Source organism: Armigeres subalbatus, chromosome 1 (assembly GCF_024139115.2).
Source record: "Armigeres subalbatus isolate Guangzhou_Male chromosome 1, GZ_Asu_2, whole genome shotgun sequence".
In the NCBI taxonomy this organism is placed as follows: Eukaryota; Metazoa; Arthropoda; class Insecta; order Diptera; family Culicidae; genus Armigeres; species Armigeres subalbatus.
The window spans coordinates 83,266,679-83,292,057 of record NC_085139.1 but is presented as its reverse complement, the minus strand read 5'-3'; the positions used below and the strand labels follow the sequence as shown (position 1 = coordinate 83,292,057).

At 40.8% G+C, this 25,379-nt stretch overlaps 1 protein-coding gene across 2 annotated transcripts; it reads right to left on the bottom strand.

Annotated features, from left to right (window-relative positions):
- On the bottom strand, positions 1-24,605 carry LOC134216159 (pyridoxal phosphate homeostasis protein-like). Of its 2 annotated transcripts, none has more exons than XM_062695203.1 (6): positions 24,505-24,605; positions 24,231-24,354; positions 1,024-1,236; positions 812-965; positions 490-731; positions 1-394 (listed from the first exon to the last, which is right to left on the bottom strand). In XM_062695203.1, the coding sequence occupies exons 2-6, from the start codon at positions 24,321-24,323 to the stop codon at positions 320-322; spliced, it is 777 nt and encodes a 258-aa protein (XP_062551187.1). In that variant the 5' UTR covers positions 24,324-24,354; positions 24,505-24,605; the 3' UTR covers positions 1-319. The 2 variants fall into 2 exon arrangements, with proteins under 2 accessions (XP_062551187.1, XP_062551132.1); XM_062695148.1 differs by having other exon boundaries at positions 24,423-24,511.
- Between the last annotated feature and the right edge of the window lie 774 nt (positions 24,606-25,379).

Sequence of the window (25,379 nt, the reverse complement as noted above, 5' to 3'; positions counted from 1 at the left end):
TTTATCGATTTTTTTAGTTTTATTAATGTGTTTTTAAGTAATTTATTGATAGAAGTTTGATGTTCAACACATACTGCTACTCATTATGTGACACTGTCTTCAATTTTACTTTCGATATGTACAAAAATAACAAACAGAATTCCATACAGCTCAACCACCGTTTCTCAGCGGAAAATCAGCAAATCGACATCTGTGTGCCTAAACAATTGCCCGTTTTCCGCCCCCTCGAAATCCTAGCCGGCTCGCACCCTCTCGATCTGAACCAGCAGTCCGCGCGTGGGCTATAGTAGTGAGTAACGGTGCGACGGTGGAAAAATTCCTATGCTTCGTTTTTCTTTGCTCGGGCTCCGAAAATAGAACTGCCTACGCGTACGATTGTGCTGCCCATCTCGATCTGCGAAATAAGAAACGAATGCAAACATATACCCACACAGGAAAAAAAAACAAAAAACGTTCGTCATAATCAAATTTTGAATCGAAACCACCTACCGCCCGAACATAGTCGTCAGACATTCCCATCGAAACCTGCAGGTCGGTGGGCTCCCGCTCAAAGGTGCTGCAAATGTCCTGGTGACACTTCATCAGCTCGATAAAGTCCGGATTGGGCCCTGTCGAGTAGTCATGCCCAAAGCGACCGATCGTCATCACGCCGTGGCAGTTCAAGTTGGGGCATTTCTCCGTCACGAAGCGGTACAGGTTCACGGCCTCGGCCGGTTCGGTTCCGTTTTTCTCTGCGATGGGAAGGTGAATTAGGTGCGGCGTAATTGGTGGAGTACTTGCATGTGTCAAAATCTGAGGAATGCTTACTCACCGTCCTCCCCGCTGGTATTGATCTGTATGAGAACGTTTAACTGCTGCTTATCCGGTATTTCAGTTTTCACCTTTTCCCAGGCCTTGTTGAGACCTTCAGCCAGTTTAGCATTGTGAACGGTTTGAACCATATGCAGGTTGGGTAGGTTTGCAATCTGCAGAGGGAAAATCCCATTTTATTTGAACAATCGATGACATACAAATTTATTTTACCTTATTAATCTTGTTGCTCTGAAGATGACCTATAAAGTGCCATCGGATGTCTTTGCATTGTTCCAAAATTCTGGGATCATTTGCCTTTTCTATTAGTTCCTGGACATAATTTTCACCGAAGTCACGTTGTCCGACGGAGTATCCATCCAGGATCAACTCTATTGGTTTGGTTTTACTCACGGCTACCAGCAGCGGCTTGATAGATTTTGTTGTCTACAATAAAAGTAAGAATTGAAATATGATTTAAGTGGAGGTGAATATAAGCCAGCTAAAAGGTAACAAAGACCAAATTATCAGACAATGCCTACTAACAGTGCAACAGGTGTAAATTTTTCACATAGATAAAAGTTGGAGGATTTTATTTTAGAAAATTCGGACAAACTCAGGTTCTTAAGTGTTGTCTGGAGTTTAAGATTGGAAAACAAAATTTGAAAAAAAAAATCGAAGAATTTCCATAACACTTGGTTTAGCGTTGCGAATTATCCTCAGTGTACGAATAAATCTAGATGCGCTAATATAAGCTGTTCCAGAAATTAGAGGAACACTTGTTTTTTTAATTATCTAGAACATTCTTTCAATATGTTTTTACAAGTTTTTTTTCCAACATATAGTTTATTATCTTGTCTACTTTCTTCTAGTGTCGAGTTTTGTCGATTTTATAGAATATAAGTCATGTTTTAGGATTTTTTCCTCCACACGGTTCTAAGGTGTTTGCACAACACAGTTTCAAGTAGTTTCTTCAAATTTCTCATCAATATCCACAAAAAATCCAAGGCATATGGTCATTATACTTATTTACCAAGCATTACAAGTGTCAAAAATTAAAATATTGCAACCTAAGGAGAATAAGAGGCTTTTGAACGTTCCGAAAAACGTCAAATAAATGTCAAGCCCTCGTTTTCATTTATTTAACACGTTTGTTGCCCTATTCAATAAGTGATCCCCAAAATATACCAAACTCCAAAGTAATTTAAGTTCCATGTCACGCTGATATCATTTTTTTATCATTTAGCTAGATAAAGTTTTAAACTTTTTCGAGGTTTTTAAACCTTCGCAACATATTTGCAATCACTTTTAGACGTTAAGACTAACATTCCTTTATACTTCCAATGAAAATTCGACTGATCTAACGTTTTGCCTTTCGCGTATACTAAGTATACGTAAAGGCTATAGGATCACTCCAAAACCGCACTTTTGATAGAAGGCTCGAAGGCCTAATCAGATTTGCTTGCAACAGGTTGCATTCGACGCGGAATCCTTCCTATTTTTTTTTGGAAAATTGGCCCAATCGCCCCTTTGCGTTTCGGAGTTATTAACCCATTAACCCCCAAATCACTTGATTTTTTCAGGAACATCTCAACATATTAAAATAATTAACTTAAAATAATTTAATTGAAAATCTACGGTCACATTTTTTTTTGGCACAGTGGGCCATATGTGCTGAAAATGATGAAAAAATGATTGTACCGATTGACCAGTCTAATACAGTTCTAATGCTAATTGGAAATCCCTTCTACATTTTGGGTAGGGGGGTGGGGTATGGGCAGGAGCTCCCACGCAAATGAACTTCAATTTTGTGCCTGACTCGAGAACGAATCAAGTTATTAGAAATTTTACTCTCTCTCTCACTATTTCTCTCTCTCTCCCTTTCACTCTTTCTCTCTCACTCTCACTCTCTCTCGCTCTTCTCTCTCACTCTTTCTCTCTCACTCTCTCGGTTTTCTCTCACTCTTTCTCGCTCTTCTCTCCCACTCTCTCTCGCTCTTCTATCTCACTCTTTCTCTCTCACTCTCTCGGTTTTCTCTCACTCTTTCTCTCTCTTGCCCTTTCTCACTCTTTCTCTCTCACTCTCTCACTCTTTCTCTCGTTTTTTCTCTCTCACTCTTTCTCTTTCTCACTCTTTCTCTTTATTTCACTCTTTCTGTCTCTCACTCTTCATCTCTCTCTCTCTCTCAGTCTATCTCTCTCACACTCACTCTATCTCTCTCTCACTCATTCTCTCGCTATCTCTCGTCCTCACCCGTACTTTTCCCTAAAACATTTGGTTGCACATTGCATAAAGGAGCTAATTCATTCATCGTCACATTCTTTTTTTTTTGTGCGACGCACTCTGTTGAAAAAGGTTCTAACAGCTCAACACACGCACACTCACGGATCACTCGAAATAAACTTCATTGGTGGTTGTTTCGACGCTTTGAAAGAGATTTCTTCTCTACATAACGATCATACTGCACTGTTTGGTTTTATTACGGCCATGACGTTCATGACTTGCTCAATTTGGCTGCTTTGAAACCAATACAGTAATATCCCGATTTTATCACCCCCCCTGGTGAATTTTGGGATGATAAAACAGGGTATGTGACAAAATTGGAAAAAAAATATTTCCAATTTTTTTAATTCATTCCACAAATATGAATCATTTTATGTCTTGAAAAGGCCAAATGCGTGAACGGTACCCGTTATTTCTTGTCGAAATTGCTTGCAGAATGTTTCCCAGGTACTCAGAAGTCGTTCGTAATAAACTACAGGCGGTTAATATATTTTTCTGAGGCGGTGAAAGTTATTTCATGAAAATCAATGTTGTTTGTGGTATTATTTACAATTAAATAAAAAGAATGACAAAATTTTTTTGGGTGACAAAATCGGGTCGAAAACGTGATAAAATCGGGGGTAGACAAAATCGGGGAGTGACAAAATCGGGTCAACACTGTATAACATATGACTGCAAACTAGGAACATCATATCAAATTCAATCGGTACCTCCATGACGTCAACAAAATGATTTCGTCTATTCCTTCTTGAGCATGATACGAAATCGGTCAATAAGAATTGGTACGCGTATTAGCGAACTGGTTTTTGTGTGTCTTTTGCCTTCTTCCGGTGTTTCACAACGAGTTTGTTTGTAGAAGGGTCTTTAGAAGTGTGCAGTGGAGCATCATTTGATTATTTTTCTTCATCCGGCTGGTGTACTGGTAGGTTTTATATGATAATAATAATCATCAATATATATTTAGGCCGATACAAATATCAAATTTATTTTATGTCACCCCCCACCCCCTTAAATTACCCAAAATATAAAGGGGGCGAGAAAAATAGTATTTTAGTATTTTAAATAAAAATATGATCATATATCTCTATCGACATAAATATTCTATATCTCATCCTCACAGGTTCCGTCTAAGCTCCCTTGCAATATATAGCCGACCCATTTTCCATCCACGTTTTCGAACATCTATTGTTATCGGTATTTGACGGCTTTTATGTTGCTTGGCACGCGATTTCAGTAGAGTGGTATATTCGAATGTTGGCGCGTGGATCAATCCGGTTGAGTCTCCAAATATTTCGAAAACTAGCGAAGGTAGCCCTAGCCTTCCTGACTGATGATTCCATGTCAATCCCAATTTCGCCATCTGATGATATCAGACTGTCAAGATATTGAAGCCCTCCGATCGTTCGGCTACTGCAAAGTTTGAAGAGCTTCTCAACCTAGGAATGGGCGTTTTTCGAAAAAATATCGATACTGCCGAATCGATGTTTTTATTGTAGAAATATCGATGCCGAAAAATATCGGCGTTGAAACATCGATATTCCGATATATCGATACGTCCGCAAAATTTGAAGCGCGAACAAAAAAAAAAAGGTTGGTATTATTGCTTTTCTCACCGAAGAATATATTACCGTGCAAATTTTTCGAAGCACCAAAACAATTGCTCACACGTTCAATTGTATAGAAATTAGCGAAAGCACAATCCAAAGCATCATTCTTGCATCTTTTTTCACATCCCAAAAAGCTCTCTCTTGCAATGGAGACGTCATCCATATATGGATATATCCGTATATGGAGAAACTGGTGGGAGAATATTCTGGTGGGACAATATTTTTTGCATGGGAGTCGAATACGGCAATGTTGATTTTGATTTTCTACTCTACAGATCATCGAATCACGCACCAAAGTTTCGCTATTTTTAATGGATTGAATCTAATGTTTGCTTAATTTCCACTTTTTTGATTTACGGGTAATGTTTCGATAATTAAAAACATCGAAATCCGACATCACCTACGAAAAATCGATACGGTCAAATATCGAACATAAAACAATCGATACAAAATATCGATTAATCGGAGCGAAAATATAGATTCCCGATATATCGTATCGGTATCGCCCATCCCTACACTCAACCACCTGGTCCTGCGGGCGTTGAAGGTGGTTCCGCCGCGAAGCAGCATACGGTCAGCATCATTAAGCACACGCAAAAGATCATCGCAGTACTAATATAGCGTTTCATATTCATTAACCAAATCAGAGTCGTCTAGATGTTCCACAGCAATAAACTGCCAAAACAGCTCAAGGTATGGTACACGGTCAATCGCTCCCACCAAGATCTTTTTGATTATGCTAAGAAGTAACAGTGCAGATCAAATGCATACTTGCCTCACATTAGCGACTATTCGAATGTAGTCAGACACAGCTCTGACCCTATTTGAAAACCCCTTGCATCCCTGGGCGCCAAACAGATTTTTGTGATTTAGACAGACATCACAGACAGCATAGGGTCTCCTCCACCAACTGCCAATGGACTTTGGGGCGCCATTAGATTTCCTGCTTCGGATGACTGCTTTTTGAAGAACGCTGGCGGAGAAGCTGTCCGAAGTGATCGAACCAACATTTCAGATTCCCAAGTCAGTGAGTTATTGAGGTGATAATCTTCGGTTGTTGCAGCCATCTTTTCTTCATCCATCAGGATGTCCACCCACGCTAGCCTGTCCTATCCTGCAGCAACGCCCGATTCCCACTTACAGAGATACATACCGTAGACGGGACTCGTATTTTACTCCTCTGATTCTTCCCGTTCCTCAGCCTTTGATTCTATACGCTTCTCAATCTCCACTCGAGTTACATCTGTAATCCATTCTATTCGCTGAGTGCGCAGCTCATCCAAGTTGATCCCACCGGTTTCGATAAAAGCATTCTTTGCCGCCCACTTCTATTTTACGCTGCCACCTTCCAGAACATCCACTACCTGAGTTTCATATTCTTCAACAAACGATCTCTTCACAGCTGGATCTTCTAGTCGGTCTATGGTGAATCGACACCCGACTGAATTCTCCCGTGAAAAATGCGTGGTCGGATCTTGCCAAATATAAGATGATATTTAAATGCAATGTCACCGCTGCGTTTATTACAAACTCAAGAAGTTTCCAGTGAAGCCGTATACTAGTCCTGACAACTAAAAGTAGCTCTAGAGAAGTAAGTCAAGCGCTGTTGGCTTGATACGGGAGAAGTGGGCGCGGGTGGACTACCCGGTCAACGATGGTAGAAAAGCCGCAACAACCGGTGATAATCGCCTCCTCCTTCGAGTTTTGACGACTTATCCTAATTCAGATATAGTTGACAAAGGTAGGTTGACAATTCTCCGACGGCAGAAGGCAAGATTCCGCCCGGATGATCATGTGAGAACCATACTGCCATGCTTTGCACCATCCTGGAGCAGGTCAATGAATTTCAAGAGTCCCTTCATTTGGTTCTGATTGACCACGAAAAAGTCTTCGATCGTCTGAATCACGAAAAACTGAGGGGCGTCCCTAGAAGCAAGGGAGGTCTATACAAAATCCAGAATCCAGCACAATATAATCGTTAAAGTCAGGCAAGGCTGGATGTATTATATCTCTGTTGATATTACCCATAGTAATCGACGAAATCATGGGCCGCTCTTGCAGCCCAGTACCATAGAGAAATCATACTATCTCGACCCAGATGACGCTACTGAAGTACTAACGCTACAGTGGAGTAAATTGAATGACCTGGTTGAACGCTCCCCTCATCAACATCAACAACACCGAATCATTGGATGTGAACAACTCCACGGTAGCCGGGCAAACAGTGGAGAAGATCGAAAACCAAAGCCAGTCAACGTTAGGCGGCGGTCGAGGCAATGCACCATAACCCGAATACTCAACTCTAACGTGGAGTCTATGATGTTATACGTCAGTGATACTTGGTGCATATTAGCAGAGATCTCTTAGATTTGCAAGTATTCAACCGATGTCAACGTTTTACAACTCGGACCTGGTGGCCCCTGGCGACGAAGCCCTAGCAGAGAAATAAATGAAGTCAATAGGAATCAGGACCCAATTCAAGGATGGAGATTTTTTACGTTGGCTTTGGCTATATGTCCCCCAAAAAGTGCTCAGTACACGAGAGTAAGGTGTGACGATTGGATCCCAGTTTATAAATATCACATGTATATGGGGCTGAGAAAGAAACCAATCTGCCATATAGCCTATGTATTGTGTAACTCTGATTAGCTATTTTTACAAAGCAATACAGATTTATTTTGAGACTGTTTGGAAGAATGTATTACTTTTCATAAATCAATTGGAACTGTAACTCTTGGAAAACAAGGTTATTTTCAGTATATCGTACCTTTGCTTGGAGTAAGGTAAACGAAAATGCAACCAGACACCTGAGAAGACATCTCAGATCGTGTAGGAATCGGGATGCGCCCAGGCAGCAATCGCCGTCCATGAGCTGAAATGACATCCTTACGACTATATAGAAATCCCCGCAGCTCATCCGCGCATGTTTCATGTATGGGTGAGTTTAGCGTCCATTGCATCCTCTCTACGGGTTTGTCCGATGTCGCTAACAAGTAGCATGGCATTCCAATATCGTGGGCATGCTGATATGGCGTGCTCCACCGATTCTACTTCAGACGTCACTTAAGTATTCTATAGTCCGGGAAGTCTCCAATCCGATCCTATGCAAGGACGTCATGAAACAGCCATGTTCAAACAACACATATGTGATTTCAGAAGTACATCTGACCATTGCCCCTATTGATTAAACCAGTTTGAGTTTCATACTTGACTTAAACAAATGCTTATAATTCTAGCAGTGCTTTGGTGTTATGGATTATGGAAAATTCAGGTGTTAGGGATTCAACAGTTCATCAGCAAAAACAGCCTTTTTCTAAAAAGGAAAACAAAAAATTCTACAAGAATAAGTTCCAGTATTTTTTTAATTATATAAAGTTTGTGCTAAATACTGGATAAATATGTTACAAATATTTATATTCTTTGCTTTCTCTAAACATTCTTTGCTATCATTTCCCATTAAAATTGAAAACTTTCCATAGTATAATTGCATTTTGGACTTTTTTTTGTTCCCTTGTTATTTTTTTTATCCCCCTCCCCCTCGTACATTCCAAGAGCTGTCGGACATAACATAAATTTAATATTTGTATCGGCCTTATTATTAAAATGATGATGATTCTGATAGCTTGAGATGAAATTCAAAACATTTGAAGCTGCCATCGATCTTATCACTGTTGAAAAGGTTCAACGGAAGAAAGTTGCTTTGCCACCAGCACCAGAACAATCCAGCGAGGAAAGTTTCGCCGATGAGGAACTAGTGTTGGATGGAGATATACGTGCTCTTGGCCCAGTTGAAATTTACTCATCGTGTGAAGAGCTAAGTGGAGTATTATCGGATATTGATGCGAGCATAGTAGAAGGAAGCAACGTTGTTTCCATAAAGCTAACTAGTCAGGGTCTTGAGATACAGATTGATGTTTTATGCAGAAGAAGAAGCTCACTAGCGACACCTCATGCAAAAATTGGAAATTATTTCGAACATTTCTTGAACCGCCAAGATGCTCTAAACAACTTTGCTGAAGACTCTATGTTGCTAACTAGTCATGGTCTTGAGATACCGATTGATGTTTTATGCGAAACAAATTTAAACGCTCACTAGCGCCACCTCGTACTATAAAGTTCAGTTTTCTATGGACGCCTACGCCAACTAGTGAGTCAGTTCCGATTTAAATTACTCTATGAAAGATATTAATTAATAGAACAATATTGACGAAGACATGTATAGCTTTTAAGCTAAAACTTCCCAACAGATATAAAAAATGTAACTGATCTATAATTAGATCACTGGGCGTTAAGCGCTTCTGTTCTATAAATAGATCACTGGGCGTTAACGGGTTAAAAAACATTGGTTTTTCCCCATTTCCCCCCCTTGGAAAAAATTTCAAAATCGAATTTTTTTTTCAAAAACTGCTGCAATGCATTCAAATTAACGCAAATAACTGTGAATTGGTGGAAATAACTGACCTCTCTTATGTGCTTTTGGTGTTACCTGTTTTATAATACACGAGAAAGGCACCATCACCGCTGGGTGGATTATTCTGGGTTTTTACTAGGTGATTTTTCTAAAAAAGGCACTCATAAAATGGTCAATTTGTGCAAAGCAATTTTTCTGACCCAAAATAGAACTAAAATATTTCCTAAATTTGACGCAAAATATTCAGAAAAATTACATCACGTTTATAAAATGAATATTATATATAGGATGCATCGAAATTTTCATGGAACATTACATGCATTTCAATTTGCCGACTACTTTTAGTGTGCTTATAATTTCTGGAACAGTCTATATGCAGATTTCGAATTGATATTTTTTTATAACATTGTAAATCCGTTTTTTGTCATTCCCCGATTTGATTTCGTTTCCAACCCAATGTTGTCCCATTGAAAATTAGAAATAAAAAGGAACGTAAATAATACCGCAGACGACTAACGATTTTCAGAAATTAGCTTTCACCGTCATTTATTCTCAATCATTTCAGAGTGTCTGGCAAAGCTTTCGAAAATCGTTACGACAAGAAATTTGGTATTTGTATTCCCAAGGTATGAAGTGCTTTATATGGGCGATATTCATTTAAATAACAAAAACACAAAAATACCGATTTTGTCCCATTCATTTTATCACCGCATTTCATTAAACAACTTTAAAAAACATTTCCGATTACGTAGTCGAGCAGTTCCATACCAGACAAATATTAGCATGTATCAATATTCAGGAACTAAACTAGACTGCTGAGGTACAAAATGGAGAGGTGACATCTGGGAAGGAGCGTCAAATATAGCTCTGGTCATAACTCACAAGCTCCAATACTCACGCTTCCACGGGTCTTTCGATACCAACTAAACGCCAGCTAAGGGTTGCGTAGTTGTCCTTCTGACATCAGCTAGAGTAAGAGGATGCGACCTGGGGTGTTGCCTAGGATGTTGTGGGGTTTGACAGTGGGTTCTGTTGAACCTCTATAAAAAGCTACAAGTATCCGCAAGCTGGCCCTATCAAAGCAACCGTGTGCCGCTCAAAGTGCACTAAACTAGTTCTGGTGTTGGGTGGGACTTCAAACAAATTTGACCCGACTGGTAGAGCGTCTGTTCACCAACGAGGTGCGGCTCCAACAGCGTCGGTTCTGGCATACAGCGGCTGAGTACGAAATGCTTTTCCCCGGAAGCTATATCTAAAGCAACGTACACACCAGTCAAGCAGTTTGACGAACATTGACTCCACCCCCAAGAAAACGCTTCGGTTGCTGCTTTGTTGGAACGTGTGTGAAGTTGTTCGAACAACCATTTGACAGTTGGCGGCTCGGTTGGAAAAAATTAAAACGGTTTGATTTTGGTTTGAGTTGTCGGGGGTGGAGTCAAGGTTCGCCGAACATGTTTGAGCATTTGTAGTGAAGTTGCACAATCCCCCATATATTTTTTGATGGTTGTTGCTCAAGTTGGCGCTTCGGTCGTTCGTGTGTGATATTGTTGGTCGAATAAATTGATTGTCCGTGCCGCTGTTGGTAAAACTTGATGGATGATTGAATAAACGAGAGGTGGAATCAATGTTGGTCAAACTGCTTGACCGTGTGTACGTTCCATAAGATGGCAGCCCCGGGTCCGCGACGTTAGGCATAAGTACGTTAGGCATAAGAATATCAGGCATAAGTACGATAGGCATAATGGACGTTAGGCATAACGGATGTTAGGAATAATGTACGTTAGGCATAATGGAAGTTTGGCATAATTCTGCCTTCTTTATGTCATAGGATGTTCTTTGGGTCATTTTATGCCTAACGTCCATTATGTCTAACGTCCTTATGGCTAACGGGGTATACCCGGCAGCCCCATCCCGGTGGATAGGGATCTTAGGCCAACAACCTGTTGCACCCGGAACTTAATAAACCGTTCGAGAAACCAACGAAGTAAGATCGAGAACTAATATAACGGCAACGACTTTTGGCTTGAAACTAGACCTTAAAATATTCATCTTCATGAAGAAACTATGGTCCGAATTTTAACAAACATCGCATGTCTATTCAAAAGATAGAATGACATAGTCAGACGACAACTCCCCCAACTCATTCGTTCGACTTTCACTGAGTGTGCTTATTATGTGCAGAAAAAAACATAATTAGCATTGTTAAATATCTTGGCTGTGCATATGCACAGCACATGTTTCGAAATGGACAAATTTATATGAAATTTGCGAAAAAGAATCCGTACGGCCGAGTTGCCGAATAATATGCAATTAATTGTAATCAAGTTTCGGTCCTTCGCCGTCATTAGTCGTCTGAGTACACGCGACCGCACACGTAAGGCAATCAAACACATCAAAAGCTTTAGCCAAGCAAGCCTTTGGCACAGCAGAGTGCGATTGATTCGCATTCTATACCATCCCGCCCAACCCATTGTTGGGGGGCATGGAGTGCGATCCTCTCGTTTAATAAACAATGTGCACTCGCTTGACTATGGATATACAACAGTAAAGCACATGTGGAGATTGGACAAATCAAGCATCCGAAAGATATTCAATTTGCAAAAAAGAGAGCTAACCGCGGTGGAGGTTGGTACTTGGATTCTGATGGCTTTTCCGCAAACGTGACCTTTAAGTGGTCTTGTTGTGTAGGGGTTATCACGCCTATCTAGAGAGTAGGAGGTTTAGGGTTCATGTCCCTCCAAGACACGTGAATTCTTTTTCGCAAATTTCACATCAATTTTTCCATTTCGAAACATGTGCGAAATATGTGCATATGCACAGCCAAGATATTTAACAAAAAAAATGGTTTACGTACGGCCGAGTTGCCGAATAATATGCAATTAATTGATAATTAGCATAGTTTATTTTGATGTTTACCGTTGAAAGTGCCTCGCGGATGAAAATTGGATTCAGTTCTATGTGATAAACTACTTTACACATTTAAAACGTGTTCAGATTTCAGATAATTTATCAATTTGTAGAATGTGCATAAATATTCAATGACTAATATTCAAGCGAATATTGACAGTCCAGGGCCGAATATGAATGTGCCTGGAAGTGAGCTGACAAGTGAAGATAGGCGGACTTCACCAAAAAATTTCGATTATTTTACACTCTGCTTGAAACAAAGGACATGAATTGGAACATGGAATGTATTTGTAGAGAAAAAGACTTGATAAATAAATTCAACATTAATACAAACACATTCTTATTGTTACATCATTTCGTCCAACATTTAAAAAAATGGAAACCCGCCAGTCTATGATATTTTCGGTGTTTGCATCTCAACAGGCGTGATCTGCAAAACCATTTCTTAACGGTTGACTCTCAACATCTTGGTAGGCGTAGTTAAGTATAACAAACAACACATCGAATTTATTTATCAAGTCATAACAGTATTGACGTTAGCTCAGCAAGGTAAGCTGGCACAACTTGCCAGCGAGGCACGGCGCATGAAGCTCGGAATCCTGGGACTGAATGAAGTCCGATGGCCAAAGTTTGGAAAACACAAACTACCATCGGGACTATGCTATTGTTATATTCCGGTATTCGAGGGAACAATGCTCCCCGGCAGCGAGGAGTTGATTTCCTGCTTAGCGCCCATGCATAGGCGACGCTCATCAAGTGAGAACCAATTAATGAAAGAATAATCATTGCCGGATTTAAGGTGATTATAGAATGAAGCCAGAAATCGGCCATTTTGTAAACCACGTGCTTTACCAATATTTTTTTCAATCGCACGAGATGAAAGAACAATAACGCGTATGGGGCTGAAATAATGGTAGATCGTTTGCTTAGTTATGCTGAACAATCATAATTTGAGTTTCGTAACTGTATTAAAACTATTACGCCAGATATGGGTTTTTGAAAATGTATGTAGATAAACGTGTGGTGAATTTAAAATTCACCACGGGCTTCATTCTATAATCACCTTAAGACACGGGTAAGGAACCTCACGATAATTCAATGCTATGTGCCGACCGATGTTGCCGAGTTACAGGACAAGAAGAATTTCTACAGTGAACTGAATGCCGCCGTGGATAAAGTTTCGAAAGGTGACATCAAGATCTGCATGGACGACTTTAATGCGTAGATTAGCTCCGACAACACGGACTCTGAGCGTATTGTGGGATGTCATGGTCATGGAGAAATGAGTGAAAAGGGTGAGCTGTTGGAAGAATTCTGTTGCAATAACGACATGGTGATAGGAGGATCGCTCTTTCTCCATCGACAAGTGCCCAAAGTCTCGTGGTCGTGATGGACAAACTGAAAAGTAAATCGACCACATCTGCATTAGACGAAAATGGTGACGGAGCCTTCTTGATGTCCGGAATAAACGCCGCGCTGACATCGCGCCTGACCATCACCTTCTAATTTGCAAGATCCGATTACACATTGCTCGGCTTCAACGGCGGAAGGAGAGACTGGGACGGTGACCGATATTGAATTGCGTGTGGTGTTTACCTTCAAGCACTATAGTTTTTCGATACATGGTGGCCTGATCAAAAACATCGCAAATAGTACTGACGCGCGCCCGGTTTTTCGACGTCAATTTATCTTGTTTCGCGAAAGGCAAATTTGGGAAATTCAAATTGTGAATGTTGAAAATGTCTTTAATTTGCCACTCTTGTGCCGGTGACGCAAACGAAACCTACGTCAAATGTGGAGGATTTTGTAAAGCGATGTTTCACCCTAAATACACCGGTCTTTCTGCCGACGCGCTAGAGATGGTGAAGGATATTAATCAAGTTGTTTTGGTTCTGTTCATCGTGCACCTCGTTGATAAAGGATATGCGTTTCCGGAATACCGTTCAAGCTGCCCAGGAGGCTGGACATGAACAAGCTTCTAATTATCATGGAGATATTTTGGCGCAGCTTAAGTCTGAGATACTGACGGAGCTGAAATCTGAAATCCAGACGAATTTTACCAAATTTATGAACTCTAACTTGCTCACCCCAAAGGCAACGAACACAGTCATATTGGAACCCCGGTTTACGAAGAAACGACGCCTTTTCAGTATGACTAACGATTCTGTCCCAGTTACGAAACCTAATCTCCTGCTCAGAACCGGCAGCACTCTTTCACCTTCATCAGAAATCAAGACCGTCCCTTAGCCCCACCCTAAATTCTGGCTTTATTTATCGCGGATTGCACCAGACGTTTCAGCTGATCAAATTGGCGAATTGATAAAAAAAGCGTCTTGTAACCAATGACGTTCAAGTAGCTCAAGATAAGAGACATAAGTTCGCTATCTTTTGTCTCATTCAAAATTGCCAAAATGCCGAATTGAAATCGAGAGCGCTTTTGAGTTCGACATGGCCTAAAGGGATTCTTTACCGAGCAGCCGCCCCGGTCCTGTGCATGGGAAGGGAGACGGGGTCTTCCGAATTCCTATTACCGGCAAGTACGATCAATCAACCATCGCCTCTCTTCCTGATATTATCCCGATTTCCAGAGCAACAGCCCCCGTTCGAAATAGCACGTTACTAAATATGTACTATCAGAACGTTGGCGGAATGAATGGTCTAGTGGAAGATTATCGACTAGCGGTCATGGATCATTGTTATGATATCATAGTTCTGACCGAGACTTGGCTAGAGTCTAGCACAATTTTGAGCTATATTTTTGGAACTGGTTCAGCAACCAAAAGTTCGGATAACAGTACATTCCTGGCTTAATCAGCTCCAAGGGGGATCCTGAATAAAATTTTATTCAGCTCACTTTTTAAGTAGTTAACCGAACTATCAAGTTCACATTAAGTTATTTTCAAGCTTCTAAAGTGGACATCAAAGTTCACAAAAAGTTCGGTGAGAGTCCTGTATAGCATGCCATTCAGCTAGACAATGAACTTAAAGTGAACTTTACAAAATAAAATAAAAACCACAAGGCGATGTACTGGAAGAACTATTTTATTTTTTTTTTCAATGATTGTTCACGAGAATGTAGATGCTGTTCTTATTTAGGATGCGAGACTCCATGTGACGATGCGCCTACCACAAGTATTGAACTACAGTCCTCCTCTTATGATTCGGGATGCGTACCGCTGCTCCATACGATCGACATGTAAAGTGGCAAAATTTTACTTCATGAGTTGATTTCATATATGACACTCGTCTCAAAGTTCACCATAAGTTCAATTAGGATAACATGTGAACTAGAAAGTTCGTATAATGCCAAGGTGGCACTAAATGTGAACTTTATGCCACAAAAAGTTCATACCGAACTGATTCTAAATTTGAAAGTTCACGAAAAGTTCGTATGGAGCTTGATTCTGAACTTTAAAGTTTATATAAAGTTTATGTGGACCTGATAGGCGGCTTTGAACAGTTTGACTTTGTTTTGTTTTTGTAGCAGTGTGCAGCAGTGCTAAAGTTCCTACAAGGTATTATTCAGATTTTTTTTTTTGTATTTGTGAAGTGAAAAAAAAAATTGTGCTGACAACAAGTTCGGTTTGTGCTATCGTGGAACTTGACTTGATCTGTGCTTCGTCGGCGGTCGTTACACCGCTCCATTTATTTCCACTGCACCTGTTCCTTTGGTCAAGGCTGCCCCTCACCATCCATATCCAGTAATTGGAGTTGAGAATGACGACGTCCGTGACTATGTTGGTACTTCAAAAGCTGTGTCATATGCTTTTCGCAAGGCGAATTATTGCAGTATTGCCGAAGTGCTGTCTAACTTGGATTGGCAGAGTATCCTCGACCTGGCTGAGGCAAATATCGCTGCACAAACTTTTTCTCATGTCTTGGCATATGTCATTGACAGACATGTTCCAAAGAAGATTGCCCAAACCGACTCCAGGGTTCCGTGGATGACAAATTGAAAAACCTTCGTTCGTTGAAAAGGACAAAAAAGGCCGTGCAGAAAAGGTTCACAAGGCTCCGCACTCTTCCCTTGAAACACCATTATGCTAGGCTGAAGCACGAATACCAACGGTTAAGTCGTTTATATTTTAAACGTTAACAGCGGAGGATACAGCAACGGCTTAAATCCCATCCGAAATCCTTTTGTAACTACGCAAACGAGCAGCGTAAGGCAGTAGGTCTTCCATCGTCCATGGTCTACAATGGAGTCATGGCATCAACTCAACAAGAAATTTGTAACCTATTCTCGGCCAAGTTTGCTAGCGTGTTTGTCAATGAGCGCCTCTCCAATGACTCCATAACCAGCGCAGCGGGTAATGTACCCTTAACGAATCAAACGCTAAACGCGGTCTATGTAAGTACAGATGCCATAGCGAGAGCAGCCACGCGGCTAAAAACGTCGTACAAATCCGTCGGTTTTCCTAAAAACGAACATTTCCTGCCTTCTCGATCCACTTATTCGAATCTTCCAGCTCTCCCTTTCTAATGGTGTATTTTCGTCCTGCTGGCTGAAATGTTTCCTGTGTCCAAAAAGGGAAGCAAGCGCGATATGAACAATTATCGAGGAATTACGTCGCTATGCGCTGTATCTAAATCTAAGTTGTTCGAGCTGGTCGTCATGGATTCTCTAAATGGTCACTGTAAACATTATATCAGTACCGACCAACATGGCTTTATGGAAAAACGTTCCACAGGTACGAATCTACTGTTTTTTTTCCTTCCTAAACAATGGAGGGGGAATCTGCTCAACAGATATCCTGGGTTGACCAGGAAGTGCGGGGTTAGGGATCACCGAGGGAGGCAGGACTACATCCCCGACCCGCTAAACCGTTTCCATTGCCGCCAAGCCCATAGTCCCTTAGGTACAACCAGAAAGTAATGCTTCAAAGGGGGGGCAGTGCACAACGCACCCTCGAGGTTAGCTGCGTGTCCTTGCAGCACCGAACATCGTAACTCGCTTTTTTAGAAGAACACCATGGTATCGTGCCAGCGCGTTGCCGGCTTTCCAGGTGGCCTTACCACGCCCTATGTCCTCGGAAGGTGGGAAGGGTCAACTTCGCGCCTGCTTCCCTCTGCACGACTGGTATCAAGAATGATGATGCCGCGTGCACCCCAAATTGACCTTTCTGCGATAGGGCCTATTCGCCAGCACACAGAGGGACTTGCCGACGCGAGGCCTACGCCTGCCCCAGCCTTGACGAGGACCCCTTTCCGTCCTCGGGCTCGGAACCCGCCCTGTTGACCGACGCCGCGAAAGCGACGATACCATGTTGTTCTTCGCGCGGCCACTTGTTCGATAAAAGGATCGAGTTCGACCACAGAGCATGACCACGGGTATGACCCATGAAGCCGACTCCGATCCCTTGGACCACCTCTTATTTGCACCTGAACTAGCCATCCTTGAGTCCACGCGCCACCTTCTGTGTAGCTCCGAGACGATTTGGGCGATAGCCGATAAAACGGCGTTCCAGCCAACTTCATCTTTACACATCCTCCGAACTAGGTTGTCCGCGGTAGTGTCCAGACCACATGTGGCAAGCATGTGGTCACGCATTGCGCGAAAACGTGAGCACACGAAAAACACGTGTTCCGCCGTTTCCTCTAAACCTGCGCACACCAAACACTCGGGCGAGGCCGAGCAAGCCAGCTGCGTTACCTGCACTGTGATTTTGCAGCACGCTTAAACGCCGGGCACATCGAACCCCCCATGGGGTGATTGCTGTTCACAGCTTTGCTGGAACAAATCAAACAATTGGGAGGGTTCGTGCAGCATTGTGCCTTATGTCCCTCCAATCCGCAGCGTCGGCAGAGATTGCTTCTGTCGGGGCCTTTGCAGTCCCATTGCTTGTGCCCCGGTTCCAGCCACTTGAAGCAAACTTCGGATTGCTCGTATATGCGCACAGGGCATACCGACCATCCCACCTTGACGCTCCCTAACTTGACTACCTTGGAGGCGTCCGCTGCAGATAGCCGAACCAATACTACCTGCGTCCCTGCCGGACCTTTCCGTAGCCGAACGGTTGCGGTGGGCGTCTCCACTTCACGAATCTACTGTGTCTTACATCATACGTTACAGACAGTATGCTTGCTTGCGATCAAACAGATGTAATTTATACGGATCTAACTGCAGCATTTGATAAGATGAACCACAGCATTGCGATTGCCAAGCTTAAAAGATTGGGAATTGGAGGCAGCATGCTTGCATGGTTTGGTTCGTACCTTACCAGCCAGTTGACAGTTACTCTAGGCGAGTGTCGCTCGGAAAACTTTTTCGCGATGTCTGGTATACCGCAGGGTAGCCATCTGAGACCGTTTATATTCCTTCTCTACTTCAACGACGTACATCTAGTTCTAAAAGGACTATTTATTATTTGCGATTATCATTTGCAGATGATCTTAATATGTTTTTGCGCATCTGCTCAATAGCCGATTGTCATCTACTACAAGACCAGATTGATGCTTTCACTCATTGGTGCGATCTAAATCGACTTGTAGTTAACCCGAAAAAGTGCTCGATCATAACTTTTTCTCGAAAGAAACAACCGATTACCTTTAACTACTGCCTGTTCGGAACGACTATTGAAAGAGTGCACTGTGTGAAAGATCTTGGTGTTCTATTGGACTCCAAACTGACATATTCGGATCACATTTCATATGTCGTTGATCCAGGTCTCTTGGATTTGTGATCAAAGTGACAAAGACTTTCACAGACATCTACTGTTTGAAAACACTGTATTGCTCTCTCGTGCGATCTACGTTAGAATACTGCTCTGCGGTCTGGAGTCCAAACTATAATAATGGTGACCAACGCATCGAATCCGTTCAACGTCGATGTATACGGTACGCACTCCGCAACCTTCCCTGGAGAGATCCGCTACGACTTCCTCGCTAAGAGAGCCGTTGCCAGCTGATCAGCTTAGAACCTCTGTGTATCCGAAGGGATGTATGCAGAGCATTAATCGTCGCCGATATTTTGCAAGGAAGAATAGATTGTGACACTTTTCTGCGACAAATACACATCAACGCACAACCCCGACAACTGCGGAGTAACCTAATGCTAAGACTTTCTTTTCATCGCACAAACTATGGACTGCGTAGGGGCTGTCCATAAACCACGTAGACTCTTGAAGGGGAGGGAGGGGTTTTGAAAAAGTCTACGATAGTCTACGAAGGGGGACGGAGGGGTATACCAAAAGTCTACGTAGACTTTTTAATTTAATGTTTTTTAAAAGCGATTTGATTTATACAGCAGCATCGTGCGAAACTCGATTTTTTTGGGATGTTCCGTTTTTTTTTGCATGATTTTACCGAAATAATCTTTTGCATTTCTTCTTAAAAATTTAATGAATTTCACTAAAGAAGTAAAAGTCTGAGCTACGGCTTAAAACTATCATGGATTTCACTAGGAAATTGTTCTGTTTTGAGCAAGAAAATTCTCCAAAGTATTCTATAAAAACTTTCGATTTTTTTTTCAAAATCTTCACTTGGATTTTACTGCAGATTCTACTAGAATTTCATTTGATTTTCGGCAGGAACTTCTTTGCAAACTATGGAAATTAAGTCGTATTTCAACGGATTTTTTTAATTTACAAAGGAAGTATTTTGGAATATCCAAGAAAAAGCCTTTGGAATGCCCAAAAGATATTCTTCGAAATGCCCGTGGAAAATTCTTATTCGTAAATTTCTTCGGCAGTTCTAATGCAAATTATTTGGAATTATCGATGGAAAATTTTCGGAATTTCTAAATAAATTGCTGAAAACTCCCACGAGAAATTATTTGAATTTCCCACCAGAAACAGTTTGAGTTTCCACAAAAAAAAAAAATATTTGCAATTTTTGTAAAAAAGCCCTACTAATTTTCATGAAAATTTATTCGATTTTTTTACAAGAAGTTCACAAAAAGTTCAACTGAAAATTCTCCATAATTTGCACCGAAAATTACTCAGAAAATATTTTTTGGAATGCCCATAAAATTTATTTAAATTTCCACAAGAAATGGCTCCAAATTTGCAAGACAAATTAAAAAATATCGTAGGGAACCATTCTAAATTTCCATGGGAAATATTTCAAAATGTCCGTTTAAACTAAAAAATACCTCGGGAAATAGTTCTAAATTTTCACGGAAAATTACTCGGTTTTTTAACGGGGAACTTTTGGAATTTAGAAGAAAAATCTTGGGATTTCAACAGATGATTATTCAGCGGGATATTACATGGAATTTTCAAGAAAAGCATCGGAACTATCACGGAGAGTTATTTGGAGTATTTCAAGGTTATCAATTGGGAAATTTTACGAAATTTCCACGCAAAACTTATTAGAATGTAGACTTGACATTCTCGAAATTTGAACTCGAAATTTTTCTAAATTCTGTGAATTCACGATTTTCACAATTGTGAACCGGCGTTGAGAATTATAGGTCAGATGCGTGATAGATTTTATCAGTGGCGCGCCGATGCAGAAATGTCGGCAATGATGGTGCACACTTCTAGGAGGAGTTGAATTCAACAGTAATTAAATTAATTGGGTTTTAGATTTGATTTTAGGATTTAGGGACAGAGGATTAAATTTGATTTCGTTTCAATTTGATTTTTGTTTTGTTGGATTTTGCTCAGTGTGATTTTGTTAAGTTTGAAATTCGAATTTTGTTGTAATGTTTACATGTAAATGGAATTGAATAGCTGAATTACTTAAAACGTGGTTGATTTCCATATTTTTCCAATCACATGATGTTTTGTAAAATTTGGTAAAGTCTACGTAGACATCATGGGGGGGGAGGGTGGGGTTTTGAAAAAGTCTACGAAAGTCTACTAGGGGGGACGGGGGGGTTTGAAAAAGTGAAATTTCGGTCTACGTGGTTTGTGGACAGCCCCTTAGAGAAGTAAAGGCCGCGATAGAGCCGGCAAAACCCAGAGCAGCCAAGTACGAGTCCCGTCAACGGTATTCGACTCTAGAGAAGGAAGTTAAACGCTGTTGCAGACGGGACAAGCGATATTCGCCTCCTCTACGATATCTCACGACGCCTCGGGAAGCCTGAGCACGGAAGAATTCGAGGATGTCGGTGAAAGACGCGACAGGTCAGTTACTCAACGACCCAACTGGTCAGCTAAAACGTTGGTTTGAGCACTTCGAACAACTTCTTCAAGTTTCGACGCCCGACCAACCATCAACATCTCGGCACGAGCCGCCAAGGGTGCGACGCATTACCCAACGCATTATCAACTTTGAAGGTCCATTATTGATGGGGATTGAAACAGCCATCCGAAGAGTGAAATCCAACAAAGCTTACGGGGTCGATCGCATTTTAGGGGAGAAGCTCAAAGCTGACCCCATGCTATCTGCGCAAATGTTGCATCAACTATTCTGCAATATCTGGGAATCCGCAACTTTTCCGGCTGACTGGATACAGGTTGTCTTAGTGAAGGTCCCAAAAAAGGGGAATCTGGCGGTGTGCGACAAATGGCGAGGCATCATGTTACTGTGCATTGTTCTCAAAGTTCTGTGCAAAGTTATCCTAAATCGGATACAGAAAAAATAGATTCGATTCTCCGACGGCAGTAGGCAGGATTTTGCCCAGGAGATCATGTGTGGACCATATTGTCACGCTCCGAATCATTCTGGAGCAAGTCAACAAATTCATTGACTATGAAAAAGCATTCGATCCTCTGAACCATGAAAATCTGTGGGCCACCCTTAGTCGCAAGAGAGTTACGGATAACATCGTCGGCCGCATCGAAGCACAGTACGAAGCTTTTAAGTGCAGAGTTCTGCATACCGGAGCTTCGTCTGACCCCATCCGGGTAGTCACTGGAGTGAGACAAGGATGCATTCTATCTCCGCTACTGTTTCTCATCGTAATCGACGAGATCATGGTGGCTGCGAAGAATCGTGTACCAATCCGTGGGTTGCTCTTGCAGCCTATTATTTTGGAGCATCTGAACGATTTCAATTTGGCTGATGATATTGCTCTACTACGCTCCTCAACGGCAGGTCTCATAATCAACGTCAACAAGACCAAATCGTTGGACAACCACAACAAACACAAAACCCCTCCAACTTTACGGTAGCCGGGCAAACAGTGGAGAAGGTCGAAAACTTTCAATATCTTGGCAGCCAGTTAGCGTTGGACGGCGGAACCAAGATTGACATAGGAGCACGGATCAAGAAGGCTAGGGCTGCTTTTACGAGTTTACGAAATGAGTGGAGATGGGTGCTCACAATACATGAGAGAGAGAGAGTGAGTGATTAATCAATTGTCAAAAGATTGAAATGTGAGTGACATGCAAAGTACTAATTTCCTAGGATATCTTCAATATTAGAGGGAACTTGGTCAAGATGGAGAGAATAAACTTGCTCAAGATGGGAATTCAGTTTATTCAGGGTCGTCAAAAACTCTGGTGAGTGTGTTTCAATATGAGTCTATCCACTTGAATTGAAATTACTTGAGTGTAGATAAAACGAATAATACAGTGGCATAAAAAGTGTTAAGGCTACAACCGCTTCATGTCTGGTTCCCTGGCCCTCTGAATGGGATTTTATCTTAGTCGGTCTGATTGGCTAGATATGAAAGCTGATTAGCTTCATTTATGATTGAGAGCTGTGAGAACCGCTGAGGTCTCTTACACGCCTTTGAATTTGACTCCCTCAATCTTTATTTTTGTTTTCCCGATTTTGACATCCTTCTATTTGATTTGTCCTTTAGAAAGGCATAGACCACGATTGATTCATCTTGCTTTATCTGGTAATTTTTTTTCTTTATGTTCTCTCTCGATTCTAATTTTTTTTTCTATGGGATAATACCTGTATGTAAGCCATACATGTTTTAATCTACTCAACATTAAAATCTCTATTCCAATTGATACAGCCAGTAAATTGACGATTATCCTGTTCAATTATGGATATATTTGCTTTGAGTATTCAAAAGTTATTTTTCTAAGAATGATTACTGACATGCATTTTTTAAAATATGTAGTTTGGTTTTAAAGTATAATATGGGGACGATATTTTCTCTTTCTTCTCGTTTAAGATAGCGAGAAATGGGTATTAAACCAAGGGTAATTAGCCAGGTCAAGTTAAAAAGCTTCGCTTTATCCCAGAGGATCATTATACAGAAGAAAGGAGTGACAATACTCTTAGCATGGTCACTCCTAACGTCAAATTACAATATCATTTACTTATTATGATACTCCTCAACTTTCTACCCTTCCATCCTGCTGCGTACCATCACTTACACAAGCACACCTAGAGATGTCGTAAAATCTCGAATATTCGATTAATAACTAATCGATTACTCTCGATTCTTGACGATTATTGAATCGATTCATCGTTGAGTAGTAATCGATTCAAAATTAATCGATTATCACAACGATGAATCGATTAATCGAAGTAATCGACATTTAAGAGTTGTAGTGAAATACCTTTTCATTGCTTTGTTTTTCGTGAGATGAATATCGGAGCTATGAGATGAAGTCCAGGTCCCTATATCACGATTATAATTTTCAAACAAATCTGTGCTGTCATAATAGGGTTTTAAGTATCCCCGGTAGGAACTCTCTTTCTGTAAGCTCGAATACCATTGAAAGCCGCATTACTTTCCATATTACTTGGAGTACCGTCAAATGGGTTACTTGCAATGATGGGATATCTTGCAACACTTTTGCTTGATCCCATTCTGATGCATGTATGATGAAACGATTTCGCGAGAGTGATTTTGAAATGCTAACATATTTGTACATTATTGGAAAAAGGAGATTCAAAACACGTAAAAAGAGCAGGAGACTGCTTATTTTCTAAGGCACATTGCTTGTGGATGTTCCCTATTTAGTTTCACGGCATTATTTAAAAAAAAATTGCTGGAAATATTTGAAGTTTTTAGCAGTGCACTTAATCTCTGATCGCGTGTTGCAAGTTGCCCCACATGTTGGGTAAGGTTTTCGTTCCCTCGAATCAATCCAATCGATATTTCGGTGAAGTTAGTTGCCTGACGGATTCTACACGCCCCAATAAGGTTTTGGGGTGAGGTACACATCTTCTTCGTCTGCTTCATTTGTAGTTACAATGACATTGAAAATGTAAAGTGTTGCAAGTGACCCCATTTGACTGTAATCAATATGCAGCTGGTTGAAAGTGCACTGCTTAGAACGTGATTGTCGAAGCGCTTTAACGCACAGTCTAAAAGGTCGTCCTTCTATTTACACTATAATTATGAATCCTGCTGTAAATCTAGAAGAGAACAAACCTGGGAACGTTTTCCAAAAGCTTCGTCGATTTTGGCTAGCGTCTGCCGGATTCCGAGTTTCACGTCCACCTCACCCATCACGCGTCGAATCATGAACTAACTTCGGAGAAACCAAAAGGAATGACTGCAAAGAGAAAATCCAAATGTAATTGAGGATGACTTAAAATCAAATAATGTGGTAAAATTGTTTACAAAGATGAAGTGCAGTCGCGTAGCAAATTGTCATGCAATCTAAGGCTTCTAGCTAGACCCGCGAGATAGGAATGATACTTACAGAAATCTCCTATCAGCCGGACGGAGGCTGATGATAATGGGACATGACAGTGATGTCAACAATAACAACAAAGTATAAGCACAGGGACTATTCGATTTTGGCAGGACGACCAAAACGGGTAGAAAGCGAACAGTTATTTTATTTTTTATTTTTCCGAAATTGTTAATGACTTTAGTTAAATTATTGATTACATTGTGATTCAAATAAAAAGTACATAAGCGGCAGTGTGCAATATAAACATGTATTCTGTATGTCCTGTATGATTAAAAACCCTAATATAATACTATTCAGATTACACCAATTATTATAATAATTTTCTTGTTAAATATGAAAAAGAAAATTTAATGTATGGAAATTGGATTTATCATGATATTTATTATAATAAGTGGCGTAATCTGAATAGGCTATAAAGCTCTTCATAACAACAATCGTATTTTTCTTCTTCTTTATTCTGCTTCGGATCTGTCATTTGTAGATCCTAATGTTGAGGCCAGCTGCTATGACTATATGCACTTAGTATTAGCTTAGTATTCTTTAAAACGTTTGGTTTCTGTAAAATCTGACACTACTGGCAAGTTTGTGACATCGCACACTTGATCAAAATTGCCTAAAATCACTACTGGCGGCCTGATTTTTGTGTCGAAAACATAATAAATATAATTGACTGCATGAATGGCGTCCACTACTTTTATTCAGATTCTCTCCGCCCCCATCCGCTCTGTTTTGCTTTCTTATATACCTGAGACATGTAATGTCGCAAAATCTTGAACCTTCTCTCTCCTTCTAGATTCCTACGTCATTTTTACTTGAAAGAAAATATGTTCATTAATTAATGTTGACGTAACAGCTGACATTTAATTTTCAGCCTCTCTCTG

Coding starts and splice junctions, on each gene's coding strand:
- LOC134216159 (XM_062695203.1), bottom strand. CDS start 24,323: ATGATTCGACGCGTGATGGGTGAGGTGGACGTGAAACTCGGAATCCGG. Junction 1,237..24,230: donor CTTTTGGAAAACGTTCCCAG/GTTTGTTCTCTT, acceptor CTTTTATTGTAG/ACAACAAAATCTATCAAGCC. Junction 732..811: donor CAATACCAGCGGGGAGGACG/GTGAGTAAGCAT, acceptor TTCCCATCGCAG/AGAAAAACGGAACCGAACCG.